This window comes from Lemur catta, chromosome 21 (assembly GCF_020740605.2).
Source record: "Lemur catta isolate mLemCat1 chromosome 21, mLemCat1.pri, whole genome shotgun sequence".
NCBI classification, from domain to species: Eukaryota; Metazoa; Chordata; class Mammalia; order Primates; family Lemuridae; genus Lemur; species Lemur catta.
Genome location: NC_059148.1, coordinates 14,136,843 through 14,159,007, shown reverse-complemented (window position 1 = coordinate 14,159,007; position 22,165 = coordinate 14,136,843). Strand labels below are relative to the sequence as shown.

The 22,165-nt window shown below is 39.3% G+C and overlaps 1 protein-coding gene across 2 annotated transcripts in view; it reads left to right on the top strand.

Annotated features, from left to right (window-relative positions):
- The window catches only part of PITPNB (phosphatidylinositol transfer protein beta), a 63,172-nt gene that overhangs the window by 24,254 nt on the left and 16,753 nt on the right, over window positions 1-22,165 (top strand). For both annotated transcript variants that reach the window (XM_045534369.1, XM_045534370.1), the window contains exon 8: window positions 18,241-18,318. In XM_045534369.1, the coding sequence (XP_045390325.1) occupies window positions 18,241-18,318 (78 nt within the window). The remainder of the gene's footprint in view (window positions 1-18,240; window positions 18,319-22,165) is intronic.

The window sequence follows — 22,165 nt, the reverse complement described above, 5'->3', positions numbered from 1 at the left end:
TGTGTAGTGACTGTTCACCTCTGGATGTAGGGTTTTGTTTTTCAGTGCTCATGGCTCCAGTTTTCCCAGTCACATTTTAGATACTGGTATAATATATAATGTAAGATATAAATTTATTTTAAAGTTTATTGAATTCACAGTAGCTTTTTAAAATTGTGATAAAATACACATAATTTAAAAGTTACCCTTTTAAGCATTTTAAAATACAGAGTTTAGTGGCATTAAGTATAGTACACTCACCATGTTGTACAGCTGTCACCAGTGTCTAGCTCCAAAACATTTTCATCTCAAAAGGACACCCTGTACCCACTAACAACCACTCCCCACTGCTCCTTCCCCCCCCAGCCTTTGGCAACTACTAAGCTGTTTTCTTTCTCCTGGGATTTGCTTATTGTGGTATTTCATATAAGTGGAATCATACAATATGTGGCCTGCTTTGTCTGGCTTCTTTTTTATACTTAGCATGTTTTCAAAGTTCATCCACATCATAGCATGTGCAGTACTTCATTCCTTTTTATGGTTGAATAATATTCCAGTGTATAGACGTGCCACATTTTGTTTATGCATTTATCCATTGATGGACATTTGGGTTGTCTCCACCTGTTGGCTGTTGTGAATAGTGCTACTGTGCACATTTGTGTCACAGTAGGTTTTTGTTTATGTGCTTTCTCAGTAGTGGTTAATAAAAGTACAACTGATACCATGTAGGGGTTATCAGACCTTTTGACATGAAAAAAGAATTTTGATAGACATATTTGTCTGCTATAAAAAGAAGGAAGGGAACTTTATGGTAGCAAAGGTGCCCTTGATGGTTTATAAGCCTGCAAGTGCCAGGAGCAGAGCATTGAGCTCCCTGGAGATGTGTGAGGGCTGGGGTGGGTGGTGGCAGGAGAGTCCCCCGGCCATAGGGCCAGACCCCCATTCCAGGGAGAAAATGATTGTGAGACCTCCTGGGGCAGGGACTCTGGGTCTGCCGTCTTCTTCTGCACATCCTCATCTGTCCACTCTACTGACATAGACGGTTACCCCCATGCTTTTCTTCCCCTTAGGTTCCACTCCATTGTTTTGGCCTTGACTAGTTAATGTTTCTTTTAGGATTATCTTCTATCACAAACACCTGGACCACCTGGAGATCATTACTTCTTACCAGATCCAATTTGGTGTTCTGTTCAGTTAGTTTGCTCATTTGATTCTGCTCTTTTATGTAATTTTGTTACTTGAAAATTTTGGTCTATAGTGTTGGGAAAAGGAAGAAAGTTTTCAGAACACATTTACGGTTCTCCAATGGCAGTGCTGTCATAGTAGTCAGCAGGTACTGCGTGCCTGTCAGTGTGTACACAGTGCTGTGGTAGCTATCGACATTGGTGTAGAACCCACCAGAGGCCTAAGTCTGAGTGAGATAAGCACAATACAGTGAAATATTAACAAGTGGCAAAAGCTCATGTATGGTCCAAAGTGCTGCAGGATTTCAGACACGAGAACAAACGATGTGTGAGGACGAAAATCTTTTGAAAAGGCTGAATAAAAGCCTCCTGACATGAGGATGAGTAGGGTTTTGCTGGGTAGCGCAGTCATTACACATTTCCCTCTTACTGTCAGTGCTCTGACATGGTTTTCTCTCTCTCCCTTCCAAACAAATGGAACATCAGAGTCTTTGTACTGTTAACTAACCCCTGTTTCCCCAGCTCCTATAACAGTGCCTGGGATGCAGTAGGTACTCAATGAATGCATGTTAAATGAATGAAGGAATTGTAGGCATGCAGACTAGTAATGAAGGTCCAGGTGCATTGTCTAACACTCAGTTAAAATAGTTTTTAGAGCTGGAAGAGACCTTAGCTACCTAGGCCTCCTTGCTTTCGGACTGTGCTTTGCATAATCCTGAGAGTTTCTTGGCGCTCCGTCAGGTTGTCAGGTTGGAGTGACTAGAATATGGGGCTGACAAGTTCCTGCCCTTTCCCCTCTACCAACACAGTTCTGCTTGTCTTTCTGACATTATTCTTGACCATAAGATTTACTTTGAACACATAATTCTGCAGCTGTAGAAAGTTTGGCTTTAAGACTAACCTCCCTGTTTTAGAAGTGAGGAAACTGAAGCCTACGTAAGTAAACTAGTTTTTTTTTTAAGCTAATGCCAGAAGTGGAAATTCTAACTCTCCATTCAGTCTTCTGTCCACTGATTCCTCCCACACTAAGTCCAGGCTGTGTCAGTGGCTCTTCCAGCTGCCACTTGAGCATGATCTTCCTCTCCTCAACCTGGTCTGCACTGCGCATGTCCTGCACTTTCCTGTCCCAGCACACTGCTTGGCCTCACCTCCCGTTTGGGGCTCCTTTTGTCTGTCCAAAGCCTGCATGTCCTTCAGGATCTAGGTGAGAGCTTAGATCCTAGGGAAATCTAGGAAGATTTCACCCAAGTTGGTATCAGTCTTCCCCTCTGCTGAATTTCAGAAGCTCTCGGTCATTTCATTGATGTGTTTTGTTCTCTGTTTGTCACCTTTACCCTTTTCACAGAGTGAGTACTTCATAAATATTGGTCATATGAACCTGATGAGCTTGAGGATAATGATGCATCTAACCTATGTGAGTGAAGTTTGCACTGGAATATAGAATCAGTTTGATGGCATTTTGATAACACCTGGGTTGGCAAGGGGTGAGGAAACAGGCCCTCATACATTGCCTGTGGGAGTATAACTTGGTGTAACCGGTTTAGCTGAATTACAAATGTACATGCGTGTTGACCCAGCAAAATTCCAGCTCTAGGAATTGATCCCACCCACTGTGAAGTGACAAGTATACAAACCTAAGATTAGAAGCAGTCTGAAGTCTAAATGTTTCTCCATCAATCAGGAACTGAAGAGAAACATTATGATATGCCCATATGATGGAGTTCAGTGCAGTCATTAAAAAGGAGTGAGCTCTATTTGTACTGATAAAGAATCCTTTTCAAGATAATTTGGAAGGAGAAAGATGCAAAAGAGCCTTTCGTAATAGGCTTCCATGTGTAATGTTTTAAAAAGGAGGAAATGTATTTTTATATGTGTATACGTATTTGCTTACTTGTGTATAGATGGTCAAGAAGAATGCATGAGATGCTCATAATAGTGATTCCCTCGAGACAGGCGAGGGGGGGAGGTGGAAGGGTTGTGGTCTGATAGAGATGTGTGCCTTGGATTGGGGGGATGTACTCCTCTCACTAACTGTATCTGTTTTCTGTTGCTAAATCACACATTTAGTGGCCAGGTAATGTAACCTGATTAGCCAAGGAAATGGCGTCCTATTACTTTTGCCATAGTCTGTTGCTTAGAAACAAGTCAGAGGTTCTGCTTGCACTTAGGGAAAGGGATTATACAGGAGTCTAAGGGTTATCACCTTAGAGTGCATCTGCTGGACCAGCAGTCAATTTTCAGTGCCTAAAACGTGTTCCTTAAGGTTGGAAGTGTCACTAGAATTAATAGCTTAGTAACTATGAATAGGCCAGCAAAATGGGTGCAGGATCTTGTTGGGGTGGGACTGCACCCAGTGGATCAGATCACATGTTAGACCTGGGGAAGCTGGGGTGGGGTTGGGGCATCGGGACAGAATCCCCTTCCCAGATTTGCTGGATCTGCCTTGTTCACGGGGCCAGAGGAAGGCTTGTGGAGGCCCAGGTTGGATGGGGAATAGCTGATGGTCAGATCCCACTCCTCCACTCCAGCCCCCCAGCTCTCATCCTGCGGCTTGGCTGGAAGCATTGCTCTTCCTGCTTTGTAAATAGGGACTGATCCCCTTTCACAAGGCCACCATTATGTCTAGGCCTGTGCTAGGAGGCTGTGGCTATGTTCTGCCTTCATTTTTCTCAGTGCTGCTTTTATGACCCGAGGGCAGCACCACCTCTATGGGAGATGATGTGACTGCTTGGAATGTGTCTCCCATCTAACGCTCATCTGTTCAGTGGTAACACCTCACGTGCAGGATGTGGTTACCTCTGGAGTTGTGAATACCCAGAAGTTAGGCAGGTAAGTGTCTCTACTCCTGCCCAGTTTAAAGGTTCACGATAAGATTTGACCCTTTCTCCCTCAAATAAGTGTATTGGTGGTGATTTGGAAAAAGAAGAAAAAGGTAGGGAGACCTTCTGAAGGTGTGGTGATCTCTCAGTTCAGACTGTGGCGCCTGGACTCCTGGAGGTTTTGTTCTGACTTAATTCAGAGATTTTTCATTCTGTTTTTAATGAATTGCACTGGTTTTCCTTGAGTGAGCTAATTAAAAAAATAAAATGGTTGAGTTTCTTTCCTTCATATGATTTGCTTTAAAAGACATAAAACCATTACATTAGTAATTTTGAAAGCATAAGTAGCTAAGTCCTCTGAGAATCAGGATGAATGGGAGCATAGTCGGGAGTACAAGAAACCCAAGAATTTGAAAGTGAAGCTTGAATGTTTTAACTCCACCTGGTGGGGAGTTTCTGTCACTGCAGATGGCTTAATACAACATAGTCCTAAGTGTTTTAATTTGGAGTGACTTTTGATTACTTTTAAGGTTTAACTCTCTTTGCTGGGTTGTCAGATGGCTTGTGTACCACTCTTGTTATAGACTTGATGTTTTTTGGCCGTGCTTTTGAACTGTACTTCACCATACATAGAAGGGATTTGATTCCACCCATGTTACAACTGAATACTTGGGTGGATGCTTTGACATGTTTACATAATTGAAGGGTGACATTGTCACAATAACTCTAGGAACGAGGATTTGTTGTAAAAAATCTGTCACTGTGACCAGAGGTCACAGAGTAGTTTGCTACAGAAATCATACATATTTAAATATGTAGGTTATTAGGGCTTTTTGTTGATGACTTGTGGGATATCTGTATAAGACTATTGCTTTAGACACCGTTCTCTGTAATTTTCTAGAAGATACATCATTGCCTAAGGAAACAAGTTGAGCAGTCTGGGATTTCTGCATGCATGTCCCTACCCAGTTTCTTTTGGCCCATTAGAATATATTCACCGTACAAAACAGATTTCCTGTTTCAAGAGAAAGTGGTGTTATAGTGAAGTATTATTAAGATGTTATATCCTTTGAGAAGGAAGAGTCCTTCTGTCTGACATCCCAGCAGTCACTGAACACACCATGCTCCAGCAGGGCACACCTACTTACCCCTACAGCCTCCGTCCCCACACCCTCCTACTCACCCTCACTTTTTGCCTATCTAACCCAAGTGTTACTCCTGAAAAGCCATCCTCAGTAAATGGGGTGCCTCTTGGGAGCCAGGACTGTACTGTACTACTCACCATTTCTGTGTTTCCAGGACCTAGCAAGATGCTCAATGCCTGACATGGAGTGAGCTTTTCAGTAGGGGTTTGGCAGATCAAAGAGAATTTGTAGAACTTTTTTCTCTGTAATATTTAAAAAAAGAAGAAGAAGAAAAGGCAATTTAGAGGAATTGAAGTTTTTATTCAAGTAGTAAGTGAACAAAATGCTACTTTAATTCTTTCTTTACTTATTCTAGCTGATGAAATATATATGACATGCTTTCAATCCTAAAAATTCTGAGTGTTTCTAAATGAGCAAATTCTTTTCTGGTCAGATAAAAATTGTTCTTTGGTTAGATCAAATTGTAGCAAGAGTCAAGGTATTTGGTATAAAACACCAGACTATAAGTTTTAAAGTTTTCTTTTAATTTCTAAAGTTGTCATTGATATATAACCAAAGTAAAAAGTTGGAGATTCTTTAAATGCCCTGATGAAATGCACATGCATATCTTCAACTCATTTTCAAAATATACACAAATGAGTCAGTTGACATCTGCTTCTCCTTTTTTTTTAAGGTATAAATTTGAATCTGGCCCTTTTTAATCATCTCCAGCACTTTGTCTAAGTAGCTTTCCATGATTTGTATACAAAAGTCACTTCCCAGGAGAGGAAGACTCTTTAAAGTGTAAGCCGAAGTGTACACACGATTAACATCAGAGAGACCTTCGTTTTTGGAAGTAATTTGAAAGAAAATGAGCATGGTTAACAAAAAAAAAAAAAGAAATTGGAACCACATTTTTTGGTATTTATGTGTAACCAGAAAGGATTGTATCAGCCTTCCTCTATAATATGTACTGTGTGATTTTGTTTTTATTTCCAAGGTGGTTTTTTTCTTAGTAGAAATAATATTTAATTCAAAATTTTAAGGCTTACACATCTAAAAATGAGACAGTTTAACATCTATTTTTAAATGGCAGTAATGAGCAAATATTAATGATATAAACATATTAAATTGTTTCAGAGATGTAGTTTAACAATGTAGATCTATTTCATATTAAAATGCAGCAAATTTAAAGAGGGAATAGAATTTTGTTTCAGTGCATTTGAGTGTAATGTTTTAATTTGTGGTGAAAGATTTTTCCCAAATGAGGCATTTCAAAACCAGGAGGGTTTTTTTGTGGTGTTTCACTGAAGATGGTATTCCAGAAAGGAAGAGACAAGCTAGAAACTCTGTGCCCTGTTGTTTGCAGGTCACAGAAAGGATGTGCAGGATGTGCTCTGATTGAGGGTCCTTTACCAGGACTTCCCCACAGAGCTTGGAGGGGCCCTGTTTTGTGGGTTACCCAGTGAGCTTGTTGCTCTTTTAAGATAAAGCTTAGACTTCATTCATACTTCTCTTCCTCCTTTTTGTCCTTTTTAATCCCCTCCGCCCTAATTATTACTCTCATGCCCCTCATCCTTACCTGCCTGGTGAGTATAATTCCCATTGTCTTTCTTATTTACCCCAAATCTTCATCCTTTTTTCTGGTCCCCCTCCCTTTTTGCAGATGCTCTCCTAGAGGGTAATAGGGGATGGGGCTGTCTCACAGTTGGGCTCTGTAGCCCTGATGCCTGCCCCAGGTAGCCAGACTTACCTCCCTGGACTGTGGTCCTTGGATTGTTGCTGCTGCTGAGACTCTGGGCTGCTCTGCACCATCTCTTCCCAGCAGAAAAACTTCTTGAGAGCAGCCTTTTCAGCACCAGCTCCTGTGGCAAAGCTGTGGGTCCACTCAGTAGTCACGATTCTGTCCTTAATTCCCCAGGGGACACAAGCACTCTCAGGTGAGAGGATGAGGCTGCTGGTAGAAAGTTCAGCCTCTGTTTCAAGACTTGGAATCACCTCTGCTGAGTCCAGCTTACTCAGGCCTCCCTCATTTTGGTTTGGTCTCCTTTAGCGAACACCTCCCCCACAGCCATTAGATAGGCCTGTACATGTGTGAGTCTCACCTGTGGGCTCAGTCTGCTCACCAGTCCAGTTCTCTGACCATTACTTGGATATTAGGAGATGGTTCTTTATAGAGTCCCCTGAGGGTCTCTAGCTAACTTACAGCTTGCTTGTGGCTAACTTCAGAGCTTGCCTGTCAAAGCTTTTATTTAGGACCCAAGCCAAAATCCCAGTCCCTTTCTATTCATGCATGATCTGCGTTTAGGCAATTTATTATAATAGAAATGCAAATTCATAGCCCCTCCCTGTTTAGGTTCTCTGGAATAGGGTTCTGTTTAGCCCTCCAGGTGATTCCTGTACCTGCTGACCCTTGAGAAGCAGTGCTTTAGTTACACTATTAATAGTAAAGATTGTAGGTGTAGATTGTAGCTAGGCTCCCTTCTAGGATTTTGGAAGCAGAAGGAATCTCAGTTGTAGGGCATGGTTCGACAACATTCACCTCAACCTTTATTTTTCCTGTTAAAGGAGTTTGCAGCCCAGGGAAGTGCTGTAACTTTCCCCAGCCATATAACCAAGGGAAGGACTCAGATGTAGACCTGCTGACTTTATTTTTGTCTTTCTAGAGCATCTTCTTAATATGTAATGCTCTTTCCTTTTTAGTATGTTGATAAAGACCATTCTTAATTTATTTAAAGGAAACAATCAACTATCTCTTCTTCCACCTATCTTCTCTAGTCCCATGAAACACCAGTTTTCATCAGTGGCCTCGGTCAACTCCTCCCACAACTGCTGAACTCTGGCATATTTTGAAGTTTGCATATGTATGGTAGAATAAAAGGACTGGCGACCCAAAGATGGGTTGTGATGTGGGTACTTAAAGAGAACACCACTCATACATGTTCTCATTTGTTCATTTAATAAACACTTATTGGAACTTACACTTTTTTCTGTGTTGGTACAGTAAATGTTTTTCCAGTTAAACAGTCGTGTCTATTAAAGACAGTGCATGATTCTGAATCAGTAAATACTAAAGAATTTTTAAGTGACTTGGAGTCAGTTTGTTCCAGCTGTTGCTTGTGCAGTTATGTGGGTGCTGAGTGCCCGTCCATCAAAGGGCTGTTTTCTCTCAACTGATATAGACCAGAGCTGGGCTCCAGGCTGCAGTCGAAGTTCAAAGGCTAATCAGAGCTGAGAGGTTTGGAGTTTTGCACTTTACTAAATGAACATCCATTTTAAATGCATGTCAGAAGACTACAATGGGATTTTGGGTTCATCTGAACTGCTCATCTGAACATTTGTAGAAGTTCCAGGGAAAGCTTTTTAAGGATGGTGATGTCAAGGGAAATGAATTGGTTTTTAAGGTTTGTGCTTTTTGCTTATTCTTTCTGCCATTGACTGTTTTATTCTTTGGTTATCATCCATTTGTTTGGTGAGTATGTTTTGGTAGGCAGAACAGTGAGTGTCCCATTTTAGTTGAGGCCAGGGATGGGGCTAAGCCAGTACCTGACTTTGTGAAATTCCGTTTGCCTTTGGAAATGAACATGTACGATTCGCTTTTTCATGTATTTAGCTCCTTTCACTTTGAACATGCCATTCCATTATTGGAGCGGACAATCTTAACACTTTTTGCTTTAAGCCATAAGTATGTACTGTTTACATAAAGGTATCTGCTCTTTTAAAAGACACCTTCTCCTAAATGTTAGCCTTGGCAAGCTGATGAAACTTGGTTTAATTTATTTAGGGTTGAATCTTAGAGGCATGTAAGTTTTGGCCACACCTTGAGCAGTGCTTGTTTCTTGTGCTCTGGGAAGGACTTGGCGTAACTTTTCTTTTGATCATACGTTCTGTGAGACAGTGCCCAGATGTTACGTATTTGAGTAGATAGTCTAGATAACATATGCTTTACTGTGCTGCCTTTAGAAAAAACTTTATAATTTCAAAGACATGTAAGAATCATAAAATGTGCTTTAATCTTTATAATACTAAATTTTTTCTCTTCAAAATTAAAAAGAATGATGGAATATGACTGGAAAAAGTTAAATATTAGTTCAAAGCATGTGAACCTATTAATATTTGTCAGCTTACTTATGGGTTAACCTAATATATCCTCCATACTAACCTTTGGTAGATGATACCCTAGATGGCCAGCACTGACCATCGCTCCATTTGGTTCTCTCTCACAGCTTCAAGAGCTTTTGCATTTTGGGTGTTAATAATACGTTTGTTCCAACTGTTGCTTCTTATTTCCTAAGAAGGGCTTTCTGCTTCTTGGAGCTGTGCAGAGGCTACCCAGTTCTTTAGATCTGAAAAGAGCTTTTGTTTATTAGAAATCTGTGGCTGAGATCCAGCAAGTCCTAGGAGGGCCTGTGGTTGCCAAATGCTGCTTTGGTTGTTCTTTGGCTGTGCAGATACTTGGAGTACCTCTTCCTTTTGCTGTTAAAAGCTAGGCATTCATTTTTATCTTAAAAGTTTCTAACTTATTAACTAGTGTATGTCAGAGATCTCTAAAAGCTCTTTATAAAAGTGTGTGCATGGTAAAGACGTGAGAATTGTGAAGGAACTCCTAGCTGGTGATGAATGCGTATAATAGTAGCCTCCTTGAACAAGGAGGAAAAAAGACAACTCAAATACGAGTTTTAGGCAGCAGTGATTTTGTTTATGTTTAAGAAATTTCCACTTGTCAAATGTTCATCTCACCTTGGCTGTGCTGTGAGGCAGACCATTGTCAAGATCTTTTTAATAGTAAGTTAGAGATTTTCTCCCCCATCCTCAAAGAAGATATAAATAGATGTAGGCATGGTTCCTATTAAAAAGAAATGTGTAAATGTTTCCCAGTTTATTCAGCTGCCTTACATGGTCAGGTACTTTCAGATCACTTCCAGTAGTGGATTTAGAGAACATCCAGTATATTTGAAGGCATAGTTGGATGGCAGTGCCCTCTTGTGGGAAAATAACATAATTGCTTATTTCATGCTTGTTTAAATCTTAGCAAGGATTTTAGAGTTTGTGTTAAAAATTCTATGTGTACAAACATATTCTGCACAAAATACTTTTTCACTAGAAGCCATTATTAACTCAGTGTTTATTCCTAATTTCTTTCATGTTTTAAAAGTAAAAAGGCAGGGAGGGTAGAGGTGGTGGGGTGTAAAGCAGGATTTGCTCCAGTTCCTTGGATGGGGAAAAAAATTCTCTGCTGAGAGTCAGACAATATTGTTTTTGAGCAGCTAATGGCAGATATTTTTAAAGAAATTACTATAAAGAGCTCCAAGTTCAGTTTTTAAAGTTCATTGCTTATAAAAACCCCTTTTCAGCAGTATAAACTCTTCTTCAGGGAAAGTTCTCTTGGCTGAAAGGGAGCAGGGACCCGTTCAGGTACCTGAGTCTGATCAAATGGTAAAGTGTAAATCACATTTTTGTGATAAGTGTTGTGGTTGGCTTTGGTGTCACACAAGGGAGTCCCAGCTGTTCTGCCCAGTAATGGTGAACTTGGGCAAAGAATTTCACCCCTCCTCCCCCAGTGGTGACGACAGTACATTACCTTTATTCCAAGGTTGTGAGGGCTAAGTGAGAGAACGTGAATGCCTGGCACACAAGTAAGTGCTCCAAGAATGGTAGCAAAACAGTGCTACTTGGATTTTGCTCTTGCTATTAAAAAATGTTTGATTTTTTTCTTATTTAATGGTTATTACATTAGTGCTAATGGATTAAATGGGATCCTGGGACTTAGAAGCTGAAGGCCAAATCAAGAACCAACATTTTACTAGAGAGGGCTCACTCTGTGAGGGAGGAATCAGTAGGCTGTCCTCACCCATTTTAGCGTAAGGTGTTTGATGTAATATGTTCAATGATCTATCATTTAAGAAAACAAATGCATTTTTGTAAATAAAACTCTCCTAAACATACCACTTAATGTTTCAGGTATATGCAATTTAATTTTAAAATATGTGACATTTAACTAATGAAAATAAAATCGACTTGTTAATGTGTCTAAATGTATTTCGGTGGTGTCTAGAGTTTAAAATATCTTCATTTTTAAGTGCTATAATAAATATATACTAATAATAAATACAATGTTACAGTAATAAATATATTGTATATTTGTACATGAAACACTCAAACGAGTAACTCACCTGAGGGGGACGGCTTGGGGGAGAAGTCCTGGGACAATTGCTTAGGGCAGCCCACCAGCTCTGGGCTATCTAGGAAGACTCTTCTCAACACCCAGGAGCTTGCTCCTTTTGGCCTCACCTGCCCATCTCATTCTGGAGCACAACTCTTTGGTTTCCTTGCTGTGTTGTAGAATATGAGGTGTGTCACATCAGGCATTGAGGTGGAATCAGAATATGAGGTGTGTCACATCAGGTAGGAACCTCTTTTCAAGGCTGAAATTGTGGTTTCTTCTCTTTCTCTATTATATCTTTCCAAAGGCTTTCGGGGTCTGCCTTTATAAACATGACACTGCTGGTCATCTCTCATTGTGAAAAGGGTGAGATCAGAAAGAACGGAGGAAGCAGTTAGCCTAGTTGTGCTCCAGCCTAGCAGTGCCCTATGCTGCAGCCACCTCATGTGGATCAGAGTGGCCACACTTAGCAGACCTCTGTCAGAGAGCTCTGTTGACAACCCCTGCCCCCTCCCCCACCTGGAATGCCAAGATTACCCCACCACCACCACCCCAGGACTTGGAGGGTTTCTTTGAGATTAGAAAGATTACAAAAAAGTGTTCTGCTCAGGGCTGTAGATTTGACTGCATTTCTCAGTTCTCAATACAGTTGTTTAAAAATTCAGGTTTTAGGATTCATTGGTGGAAAGCCAGTAAAGATTAATGAGAGGGCTGAATTATAGAATATTTTTTAATGCAGTTTTGTTCCTCTGAGGTACATTCAGTAACAGAAACTAGGCCAACAAGTTATTGACAATTAGTGGTCCTTTGGGAATCTGCTTTAATGAATAGATAAGAATGATTTGTAATTAGCATAATAATTATATGCAAATGAATGCCTCTGAATTGCTCTAAAACACTTCTGAACTGTTTAAACAGCCCTCCTGAGATCTTGTTACTCTATTAATTTGTGTAGCAAATCTTTTTTTCATAGATCATGCAAAGATAAACTTCAGCCCAGCCCCTGTCCGAATGATTACGAATTCTAAGGTGGTAGGACCTGAATTAATGAGATTTACTTATACTATATTAATGGTACTCTGTGGGAACCTGAAAGGTTGAGGAGTCACTGGGGAGATGTAATTAAAAATATAAAAGAAAGCTGCTTATTTGAAAATAACTATTGAAATCGGTTTCTTAAACAAGTTAATAAATGTATTTCTCTTTACACCTATGTTATTTGCTATTGCAAAATTTAATGCAAACATATTTTTTTTAATGGGCTTATTACCCTTTGGAGTCTGGCTTTAATTTTGTCAGCTTCCGTTAGTTGTGTGTTTGGCATTAGGGTGAATGGTGATACGATCCAGGAACTCTTTTTTTTTTTTAAGTGCCGTGATACTGGAAAATTCAGGGCAGTGCTAATAAATGATCTTTGTTATTTATCTTCATATGTAATTCAGCTTTCCCCCCCATTGTGGGCTTTATTTTTAGGATGGGATTAGAGGAAATAAGCTTTGCTAAGTTAAACTGCAATACTCATGCATTTTAAACTTAGTGATTATCTTTGAACTGTATGAATAGACATCTAATTAATCATCTTATGCTAAAGGAAAGTATTTTAAAGCAAGCTTCAGGGCCCTAATATCTCTCTCAGGTTTTTATATTTACTCTGTAAAACACCTCCCCTCTCTGGGTTAGAGGCTAGGGGTTAGGGATTGATCTTATATAAGCAGGTGTCAAGGAGTTGCTAATGCTTATGGTTTGGGCACTCTCTTCCTTAGTTTACACTTAGCCTCACCTGTGATGCCTGGTTCTTTAAGCAGTTTCTGGTGTCTGGAGCTTATCTCAGTGTTCCCCAAGCTGTCAAGAAATTCCTACAAGCTTGCCCCCCCACCTCCTACTCACTTTCCCGTTCATAATTATGACTTAAATCTGGGCTCAAGGACGTTTAGGTTGGCTCAACACAGATTTTGTACTTGCATTTTGGGGGCTAGCTACTGTGCTCAAAGATTCATAAAACTAATATTCTTTGTCTTTGAAATGAATCTGGTTTCTATTGAGAATTTCTATTGAGAGCTGTAGTGAGTAACAGATGTACGCTCAAGAGGTAGCACAACTTTTGTATTCCAGTGACAGAAAACAGTTATTTATAAGAATTTAATGAATGTATTCTGTGGCTCCAGTGTGGAGACTCAGTAATCCATTTATTTACTATATTATATTTTATTGTGTTCTCCAAAGGGCGTCTTGACTTTCCACTTGCCTTTTTTACTTAAATAAGAGTTTTCAATTAAATAGAGTTGTATTAACACTAATGCGAATATACCTTATGCTGATACCATTGTATTTTTCTGTTGTTCAGGCACTATTATTGGTTCAGCAAGTAATGTCTAGGGATATTATACCTAACTTGATAATGATGGTTTTACTAAGCCCTTATCCTGGCCAGGCCTCTGGGCATTATACAGATAATTAAAATTGAATCATAAAAAAATTTAAACACAATGCACCTTAGCAATAAGATTTTTCTACTTTGAAACGTGATTTAAAACCCATTTTTAAAATGCATTTCCTTGGCCTAGTGAATTTGCTTTCTTTTTTTCCCAAGGATTACAGAAAGTGCATAGCAAATTCAGCCTTCAGAATACCCAGGAGCTAAAGACTCAAGTAGGCTACAGCTGTCTTCACCCACAGTATTCTAAAAGAACTAATGAGATGAGAAGTCTGCAGCTGGTGGCAAGCACAATAAACCATGAGCCAAGGGCTTCTCTTCATCAGAGGCTCCCCTTTCCCCATGGGATCCCAAAGGAGACAGAATACTAACAAAGCCAGCAGGCTGTCTCATTCCACACTATTGCTCATTTGCAGCTATAATTGGTAGCTGAGGTTGCATTCTGTATGCTGAAACTGTCATACATGAAGGAATATATTTGTTCATTGTGATATGGATATAAATCGGCCAGTTTTCACATACAGAAAGACCAAACTAGATGTCCAACAATGAAATTGCAGCAAAGAAGGTACCATTCAAAAAATTAAATGTTTCTTGTAGAGAAACAAAACTGAGGTTGTTAAAACTACACCTGCTTCCTGTTTTTTAGTATCTTGCCACTTAATTCACCTGATTAAACATTTACGTATTCAAACTAACATAAAACACAAAAATTCCTAGATTTTGACAAGATGCGTTTTTCTAATCTGTCAAGGTTAAGGTGCTATTGGTAGTAATTGGGTTTTGTTACATTTTCAGTATAATATCTTTAATGTTTGCTGCTTTGTATTCAAGAGGAAAAAGCAGAGAGGGGAAGACTTAGTTTCATATATGCATATATGTGGGTATAATATTTTATATACACACACTTGTGCCTCATAGGAATATCCACTCTGATATCCTTGGTGCTAAAGCTTCTTGGGTTTTTGAAATGTGTTTTGATTATCTGTGACGTTTGTTGACACCTTTTGTCGTTGTCTTGTGGGGTATACCAGAATGAGCCTGGGGCAGGAGCTAAGGAGGCTGGAGTTGAAGTGCTAGGATAGGTGAGCCATACCACCTCTGAGTCAGAGGGTGGTTTCCTCATCTTTAACACGAGGGGGCTTGGGTGGTCTTTAAGGTTCAGATCACCTCTATGATTGTGAATCCATAGTTCAGAAAAGTGTCTCAGTGAACGACTAGCACTGATAATGAAGGCTTAGAAATATACTTTTGGAACAGGACATATATGTATACTTTGGAACAGTTAGGTCCAGAGTGGAAAAGTTTGGAAGTGTTGTTCCATTAGTTAATTAATCTATGTCAAATAGGTATTGAAAATCCCTAAAGCTGTCAGCCTGATGTGGAGCTGGGCTTGGGAAGGAGAAGAAATATTGTCAAGGAAGTCCATCTAATTCATCCACTGATATTGTCGCCTTCACTGCTGCCGTAATCATGTTTTGGCCTGTTAATCTACCCCTACATGAGGATAATTTATGCTGGCCAAAATTTAGATCAAGCTCTGTTTTCTTAGTTGTTTCTTTGTTACGTGCTACCCTTATTGTATAATGTCATTGGTTTTATTCGTAATTTAGCACTAGTGATAATTGTGTGTACTTAGTCTCATGAATTTTTTTTTTTCCCTTGCAGCAGGCAAGTTTAAAATCCACAGAGGTAGTTTTTCGGTCTACATCGTCAGTTCTAAAATCCTACTCCTTTCTTTCCCCTCTTGTCATTTTAATATATCCAGAATCAAGAATTGTCTTCCAGTTATGGCATGTCTTATTGGCTGAGTGTTTTCCTTCTTAATGGGACATAAAATAATGAAGCACTGTATACCTGATGACCTCTTAGATTTGGGAAATGTGGTACTTACTGTTCAGCTCCTCCTTGCTACCTAATATCTCAGATTTTGTTTAAAAAAATATAAAATACCAAAACAAAATAACAACAGCCACAAAAACACAAAATGAAAACACTTTAGCATCATGCCCATACCAGTGTCATACCCCAGTCGCTGGTAAAAAGGAGAAAAAAGGGATTTTCCCCTGAAATGGAATAAACTGGCACTGGGCAGGCTTCTGGGCATTATACTGATACTTAGAATTAAATTAATTAAGGTGAGAGGATCCCTTGAGGCCAGGAGTTTGAGACCAACCTGGGAAACATAGTGAGAATACATCTCTTAAAAAAAAAAAAAACAAACTTTTTCTAATTAGCTGGGCATTGTGGCAGGTGTCTGTAGTCCCAGCTACTCAGGAGGCTGAGGCAGGACGATCCCTTGAGCCCAGGAATTTAAGGTTACAGTGAGCTGTGATCATGCCACTGCACTCTAGCCTGGGTGACAGAGCCAGAGCCTGCCTCTTAAAAATATACATATATATATATTTTTTTAACAGAATGCACCATAACAATAAGATTTTTCTATTTTTAAACATCATTTTAAAATTAATTTAAAAAATTGATTTCCTTGGCTGGTTTTGTTTAGTTTTGATTCTGACTGTAATTCTCTCCATTCTCTGTTAGCAGTTAACGTGCACTTCCTGGGGGTTTAATTACCTTTTCTTTGTTTGCCTCTCTTCTTTCTACCAACTAGACTGCCTTTTTGGGAGCCAGGACCATGTGTTGGTTCTCCCTTCCTTCTCTGACTCCTTGGATTACTTCTTAACATCCTGTGAGCCACCTTCTATATCGTGGCTGTTTAATAAATAGACTTTGATTGAGGGAAATGATGCTCAAAGTGATTATTTGATAGGATGTTAAATATTTTCAATTTTTGAGAAAAGTGAGCTTGTCTTTGAGTTTTAATTCCAAGCCTCTGACCTAGAAGGAAATGCTGTATGGGACTACAGGTTTATTTATGTTGGCAGAGTAGCTTATTTCTCATTGTGAATCCAGGCCTTGAGACCACCTGTGCAGTTGATCCTTTTGTTAGTCAGAATTGAAGTTGTTAATTTTCAGGATGCATTTCAAAATTGGAATTTAAGAATTCATGCTAGCTGACAGTAATTGAACTTTCTGCTGCTGTGCCCAGACGTATGAGTAGCTCCAATTGTCCGGCTCCTTGCAGCAGCTCATCCCAGTCGATGGTTCCTGGGTAAGCCCTATGACTGACCTAATGCCTGTGGCTACACATTCCATGTTTTAAAGCGTTCAGACCTCGTGTGGCCAGCTAAGTTTGCTTATTTAATTATTTTAGCCCATTATTGGGTCTTTTTGTAGCTTCTTAGATAGTCTTCAGACAGGCTTCATGTTCAGGATCACATATTTAGCCAATTATCTTTCTTTAAAGTTTTGTTTTCTTCCGGGACCTCACATTTTTCCTTCCTCACATAATTTGTTTGTAACTTTCTCTTTAGGAATTATTAACATGCCGTGTGCATTTGCTGAGAAGCTGTCGAGTCTTGAGTGGGTGCTTCTCACCATGTTTTCTTTGATTTGTGAAAAGTTCCTGTTGTACTTCAGAGCCTGTTCAGTTCTTGCTTTGTGCTTGTATCACCCTTATCCTCAGAACAGTGATTCTAGCCAGAGTTTCAGATCTGACTTGTCTGGGTGTTTTCCCCAAGGTAGGTGGTCCTCTCATGAATGCCACTGAAGGACTCCCGGTTCAGAAAGTCTGCTCAAGAAGGAAGAGGCTCTTTTTCTCTCCTTGTAGCATTTTAAACTGCGCAGCTGACCTCTGTCCACTGTTACTGTTGCAACCTTTTTTTTTTAATCTGAGGTTTAGCTCTTCAAAAGTTATTTTTTATTTCTATCCGTAGCATATGCGTGTGTATGTTGTAATGACAAGAGAACTTTTATGAAGCAGATAGGTTTAAAAAGATTTACTTTTTTATTTCCTCCTTTCTGTCAAAAAGAAGATGCTAAGGGAAACAGAATTTACATGTACTAGAACCTTGAATAAAACCTAAAATTTTAGGGCCATTTCCCTGTGGTATGATGACACCCCTCCCTTACCTCCTTTGACAGTGAGGGGCTGGCATGAATACACTCTCTATTCCGTGAAGAAGCCAAGTTATGTGCACCCCATCACTCTCTGTGAACAAGGGTTTGAGAGGCTGGTCAAGAAATTAAGGTGTCCACTGCAGACCCAACTGTAGAAGAGATAGGAGGATGCCTCAGAAGCAGTAGTTGTGATTTGTGTTTCCAGTCATAGTAGTTACTCTCTAGCAACTATATCAAAATGTTATCCCTATATCAAAATGCTGAAAATTAAAAAATGTTGGATGATTCATTATTGGAGATAGCTATCCAGTAACCAGTCAGGGTGGATTGCTAGTCCAAGACTTTTATTACTTACTGTGTAGTTGTTTTGCCTAAGGTAAAAGTTTAAAGCAAAGGAAACCAAACTGAAAACTTAATGTCACGTAGAAACATTTTCCTTCTTTTACGCAAAAGCACAGTAAGTCTAATTGGTTTCTGTTGTGTGATTTGGTAGTTGCAAAGAGCTGTTCTGGCAAGGGTAAAGAATATTCTCTGGGTTTTTTTTCTCTGCCTCTGACTTTGTTTTGCTTTGCAGGACTACAAAGCTGATGAAGACCCAGCATTATTCCAGTCAGTCAAGACCAAGAGAGGCCCTTTGGGACCCAACTGGAAGGTACTAGATGCTGACCTTTCTGACAGCAGAGTCTTGGCAACAGAACACTTGACAGGTCCCGAGTCTTGAAGAGCTGGTGACGTTTAAGCGAAAAATAGAAATGGCACAAAAATAGTTTTATTTGCGATAAGGATTTACAGCCATTTGCAGTTGGCCAGCAAGTCTGTGCTGCATTAACAAACAGAACAGAGCTAGACTGTCACTTTCAGCATAATGTTATTCTGATAACTCTTAAAAGAGACAAGTGATTTAGTCTTTGGGGATTGTAATGTTCTCTTGTGAGACTTGAAGCAGTATAAATATCCATGTTAAATGAAGGTTTATAGTTTAAGTTTAGTCTTAGTAAAAACTGAACAAGTTCCCTTTACCCAAGCTCATCCTGGCTCTTCCTGGCCTTTCAATAGTTATGTTTTTGGGAAGCAGGACACGAGAGGGCAATTTTTGTGGCAAGTAGTTGTTTTTGAATAAAGAACGCACTTTTACTCTATTTATGGAAGTAAGAAAAGTAACGTGAAGGTAATAATTTAAATTGCTATAGAAATATAATGCATTTTAAAGACAGCCTCTAAACTAAATGACAAATGCTTAAAGAAGGCTTAATGTGTGGATGGCAAGTTATTATAGCTAATTTGACAGGAGAAGAGGCACGTAAAAACCTAAACATGCCCAGAGCAGAATTTCCACCCACAGGGTTTTTTACTTAGTAACCAATCTGTCTGTGCTGAAGCCAGTCACAGGTCATCGATAAATGATGTCTAGGTGCTAGTTGTTGCTTGCAGATAGAGGGTTACTTAACAGCCCCCCAGATAACTCACTGAGTAGTTCTCCGAGGATGTCAGACTGTTTTGTGGACAGTCTTGCACATCAACTAAAAGGAAGAATAAGTCTGACTTTAATTAGAAATGATTCATAATTATATTATTTTCACATTTTTTCTTTGGGTAGTGTTCGGTTCAAAATTCTCCCAATTTAATGGCCATGACTGGAAACTTTTAATACCCAGAAAGTGATATATGTCATCTGTAAATTAAGGAATAAAGTCAGTATTTGTGTTCTAAATTTGCTCTAATGGATTTAAAAAATGTTCCCACCCTTTTCCAGATTTCTAACTGTAGACTTTAGAACTCACCGCGAGTCAGAGGAGAATCCTTCTCCTTTGAGATCTCACACTGGCCTTTAGACCAGAGCACTGTGCTGGAGCAGCAGGCAGTGGCTGCCTCCAAGGTGCCACAACTCCTAACGGGACATCTAGCTCCAATGAGAACTGGCTCTACCCAGTGACACTTTTACAGGGAATAAAGGGGCATGAGCTTGAAACACGGGTGAATTAAATACTGAAATTTCTTCAAATTACCAGTTTTTCATGTATAAACTTTAAAAAGCAATGCTACGTTATATGGTGGAGCTATTGTGTTTGGGCTTAAATCTTTCCTGTAGGAACTCCTAACTGCTATACAATAGGCAGCAAAAGTAGTTTGACACTATGGCTTTTCCCTGATTTCTAACTTTTTGGAAACTAGTGACGTATATGTTTATGATTTTTACCTTTTTTTTTTTGACTGACATGGCTTTGTCTTTTATTATTGACTAATGATTATTTAAAATTCTAGAATAAATTTATTTTTCAGAAATGATATGAATTTTAGTTTTGCAAATTGCAGAATAGCAGTCCCTTTTTTTTCCTGTGTTAATAACTTATTATTATGCTGGTAGAATGCTGGCTGATTGTGATACCTTTCTACCCATTTGCCTGTTGGTTGTTCATTTTAGCCAAATGATGATGGGTGTAGCTACTGTTATAAATTGAGTTACTGCTTAACTAAATTTCAGTGATTGACCATGATCTCAGAAATAATCAAGTGTAATCAAGAATAACTAAACTATCCTCTTACTGCTGCGAAGGGAAGAGTAAGAAGGATGACAATCCTGATAAAACAACATTCAGAAAAATAGGAACCTGTGGACTTGATCTCATCAGCAAACGTGTTTGCAGGCCTTCTTTGTCAATAACTGTCTTGACCATGGTACTCAAGGTAGTACCGGGGAAGGATGATAGTTGGAAATTTCTATACTGCTGAAATATGAGGAAGTAACAGCAAACAGTACATGGTAATTACGGTGAAAAGGAAGAAGAAATCACATTCTGAACCCACTTACTTACCCAGGGTTGTGTGGAAGAATGCTGTTGTGTATGTGCTACCTGGTAGTTCCTCAGCTGCTTTCTCATAAGGCCATCTGTGAGCCATTCCACCCACACCCTACAGCAGAAACCTGCCCTACCAGTACAGATTCCAAAGTATATTCAAGGCTAAGTGCAAATCCCATGACCTCTGAAACTTTTCCATGTGTATCCCATGGTAGCATTTTCTTTCTGAATTATTGCAGTATTTATTGGCTGTCTGCACCAGACTGGGTAGAGGGAAAGAAACTTTTCCTTGATGCCAGGTACTATACAAGGTCACATTTAATCTTCACAACCTTCCTGTGGAGTAAGTACAGCTGCTTCATTTTACAGATGGGAAACTTGGCCAGAAAAACACAGGCAATAGCTAATAGTAAAAGAAACGGAACGATGTCTGCTGTTTCTGATTCAGTGCTAGTCACAAAGGTTATGTATAAGGTGTGGAGATGTAGCAGATTCTGACCCTTAATCTAGTGACTTCCAGATCACCAGTCTGCATCTTTTGTGCCCGGTTACATCATGGCAGTTGTGTGGCTCTGTATTTGTGATATTTGCCAGATTTTGATAATTTCTGTTATACCAGTGATACATTTCCAGCGGTCAGGGAATCTGTAGGTGACAAAGGTGCTAAGGGAGATCCATTAAAAACCCATTTAGAATCTACACAAGTGTGGTTTAAATAACTTAACCCTAACTTTGAGCTTTGGTTTCCATATCTCTAAAATGGGAATGATATTAGTAGCTATTATACCTCAGAATGTTGTGCAACTAAGTGAAATAATGTTAAGTGTGGTTTAAATAACTTAACCCTAACTTTGAGCTTTGGTTTCCATATCTCTAAAATGGGAATGATATTAGTAGCTATTATACCTCAGAATGTTGTGCAACTAAGTGAAATAATGTTCCCATCGCTGAGGAAGTGTCACAATAAATGAAAAGAATTTTCAGCCTTCATCATCTCTTGAAGTTAAGTTCTATAAATATGCTATCTATCCTATTTATGACCAGTTATTCTTATCCCTGTCTAGTAGCCAGGGGTTCCCCTCATTCTAGAATCTGGGGATTGTTAAACACATCCTAGCTCACCTGTCCTTGCCCGTGTGGTAATATGTGTATTTGACTTGGGTCTGCCATAAAGCAGGGGCCATGGTTTAGAGAGGATTTGCAAGCAGGGGATGATAGGGCTGCTAAGGAATAGAATTTTTCCACGTTTGTTAAGAATACAGGCTGTTTTTTTAAGCCTATAGTATGATACATATCTTTTACTTTAAAAAAAACTATAAACCCAGAGATGGAGGCCTTAGTTATATATTCATTTTTCCCTCTAAAGAAAGAATTTTTTAAATCTGAGCACATGAATTATATTTTGTTACTTGGGGTTCAACACTTGATTAAGTGACTGTGTGCATAGTAATAGGAAAGCGATTTATAACCTGATTAAGATTTTTGCTTTAAGGCAGAATTGTGCATTTCTGATGGATATCAGTGTCTTGCTTCTCTATAGCACAAAGTGCGCGTGCGTGTGTGTGTGTATGTGTGTGTGTGTGTGTGTGTGTGTGTGTACATCTGTACATATTTTCATTTGTTTTGTGTTTGGGGGGCATTGTGTGTGGTGACATTGACATGACTACCTATTCTGATGGTTTATCAAAAACATTTTACATG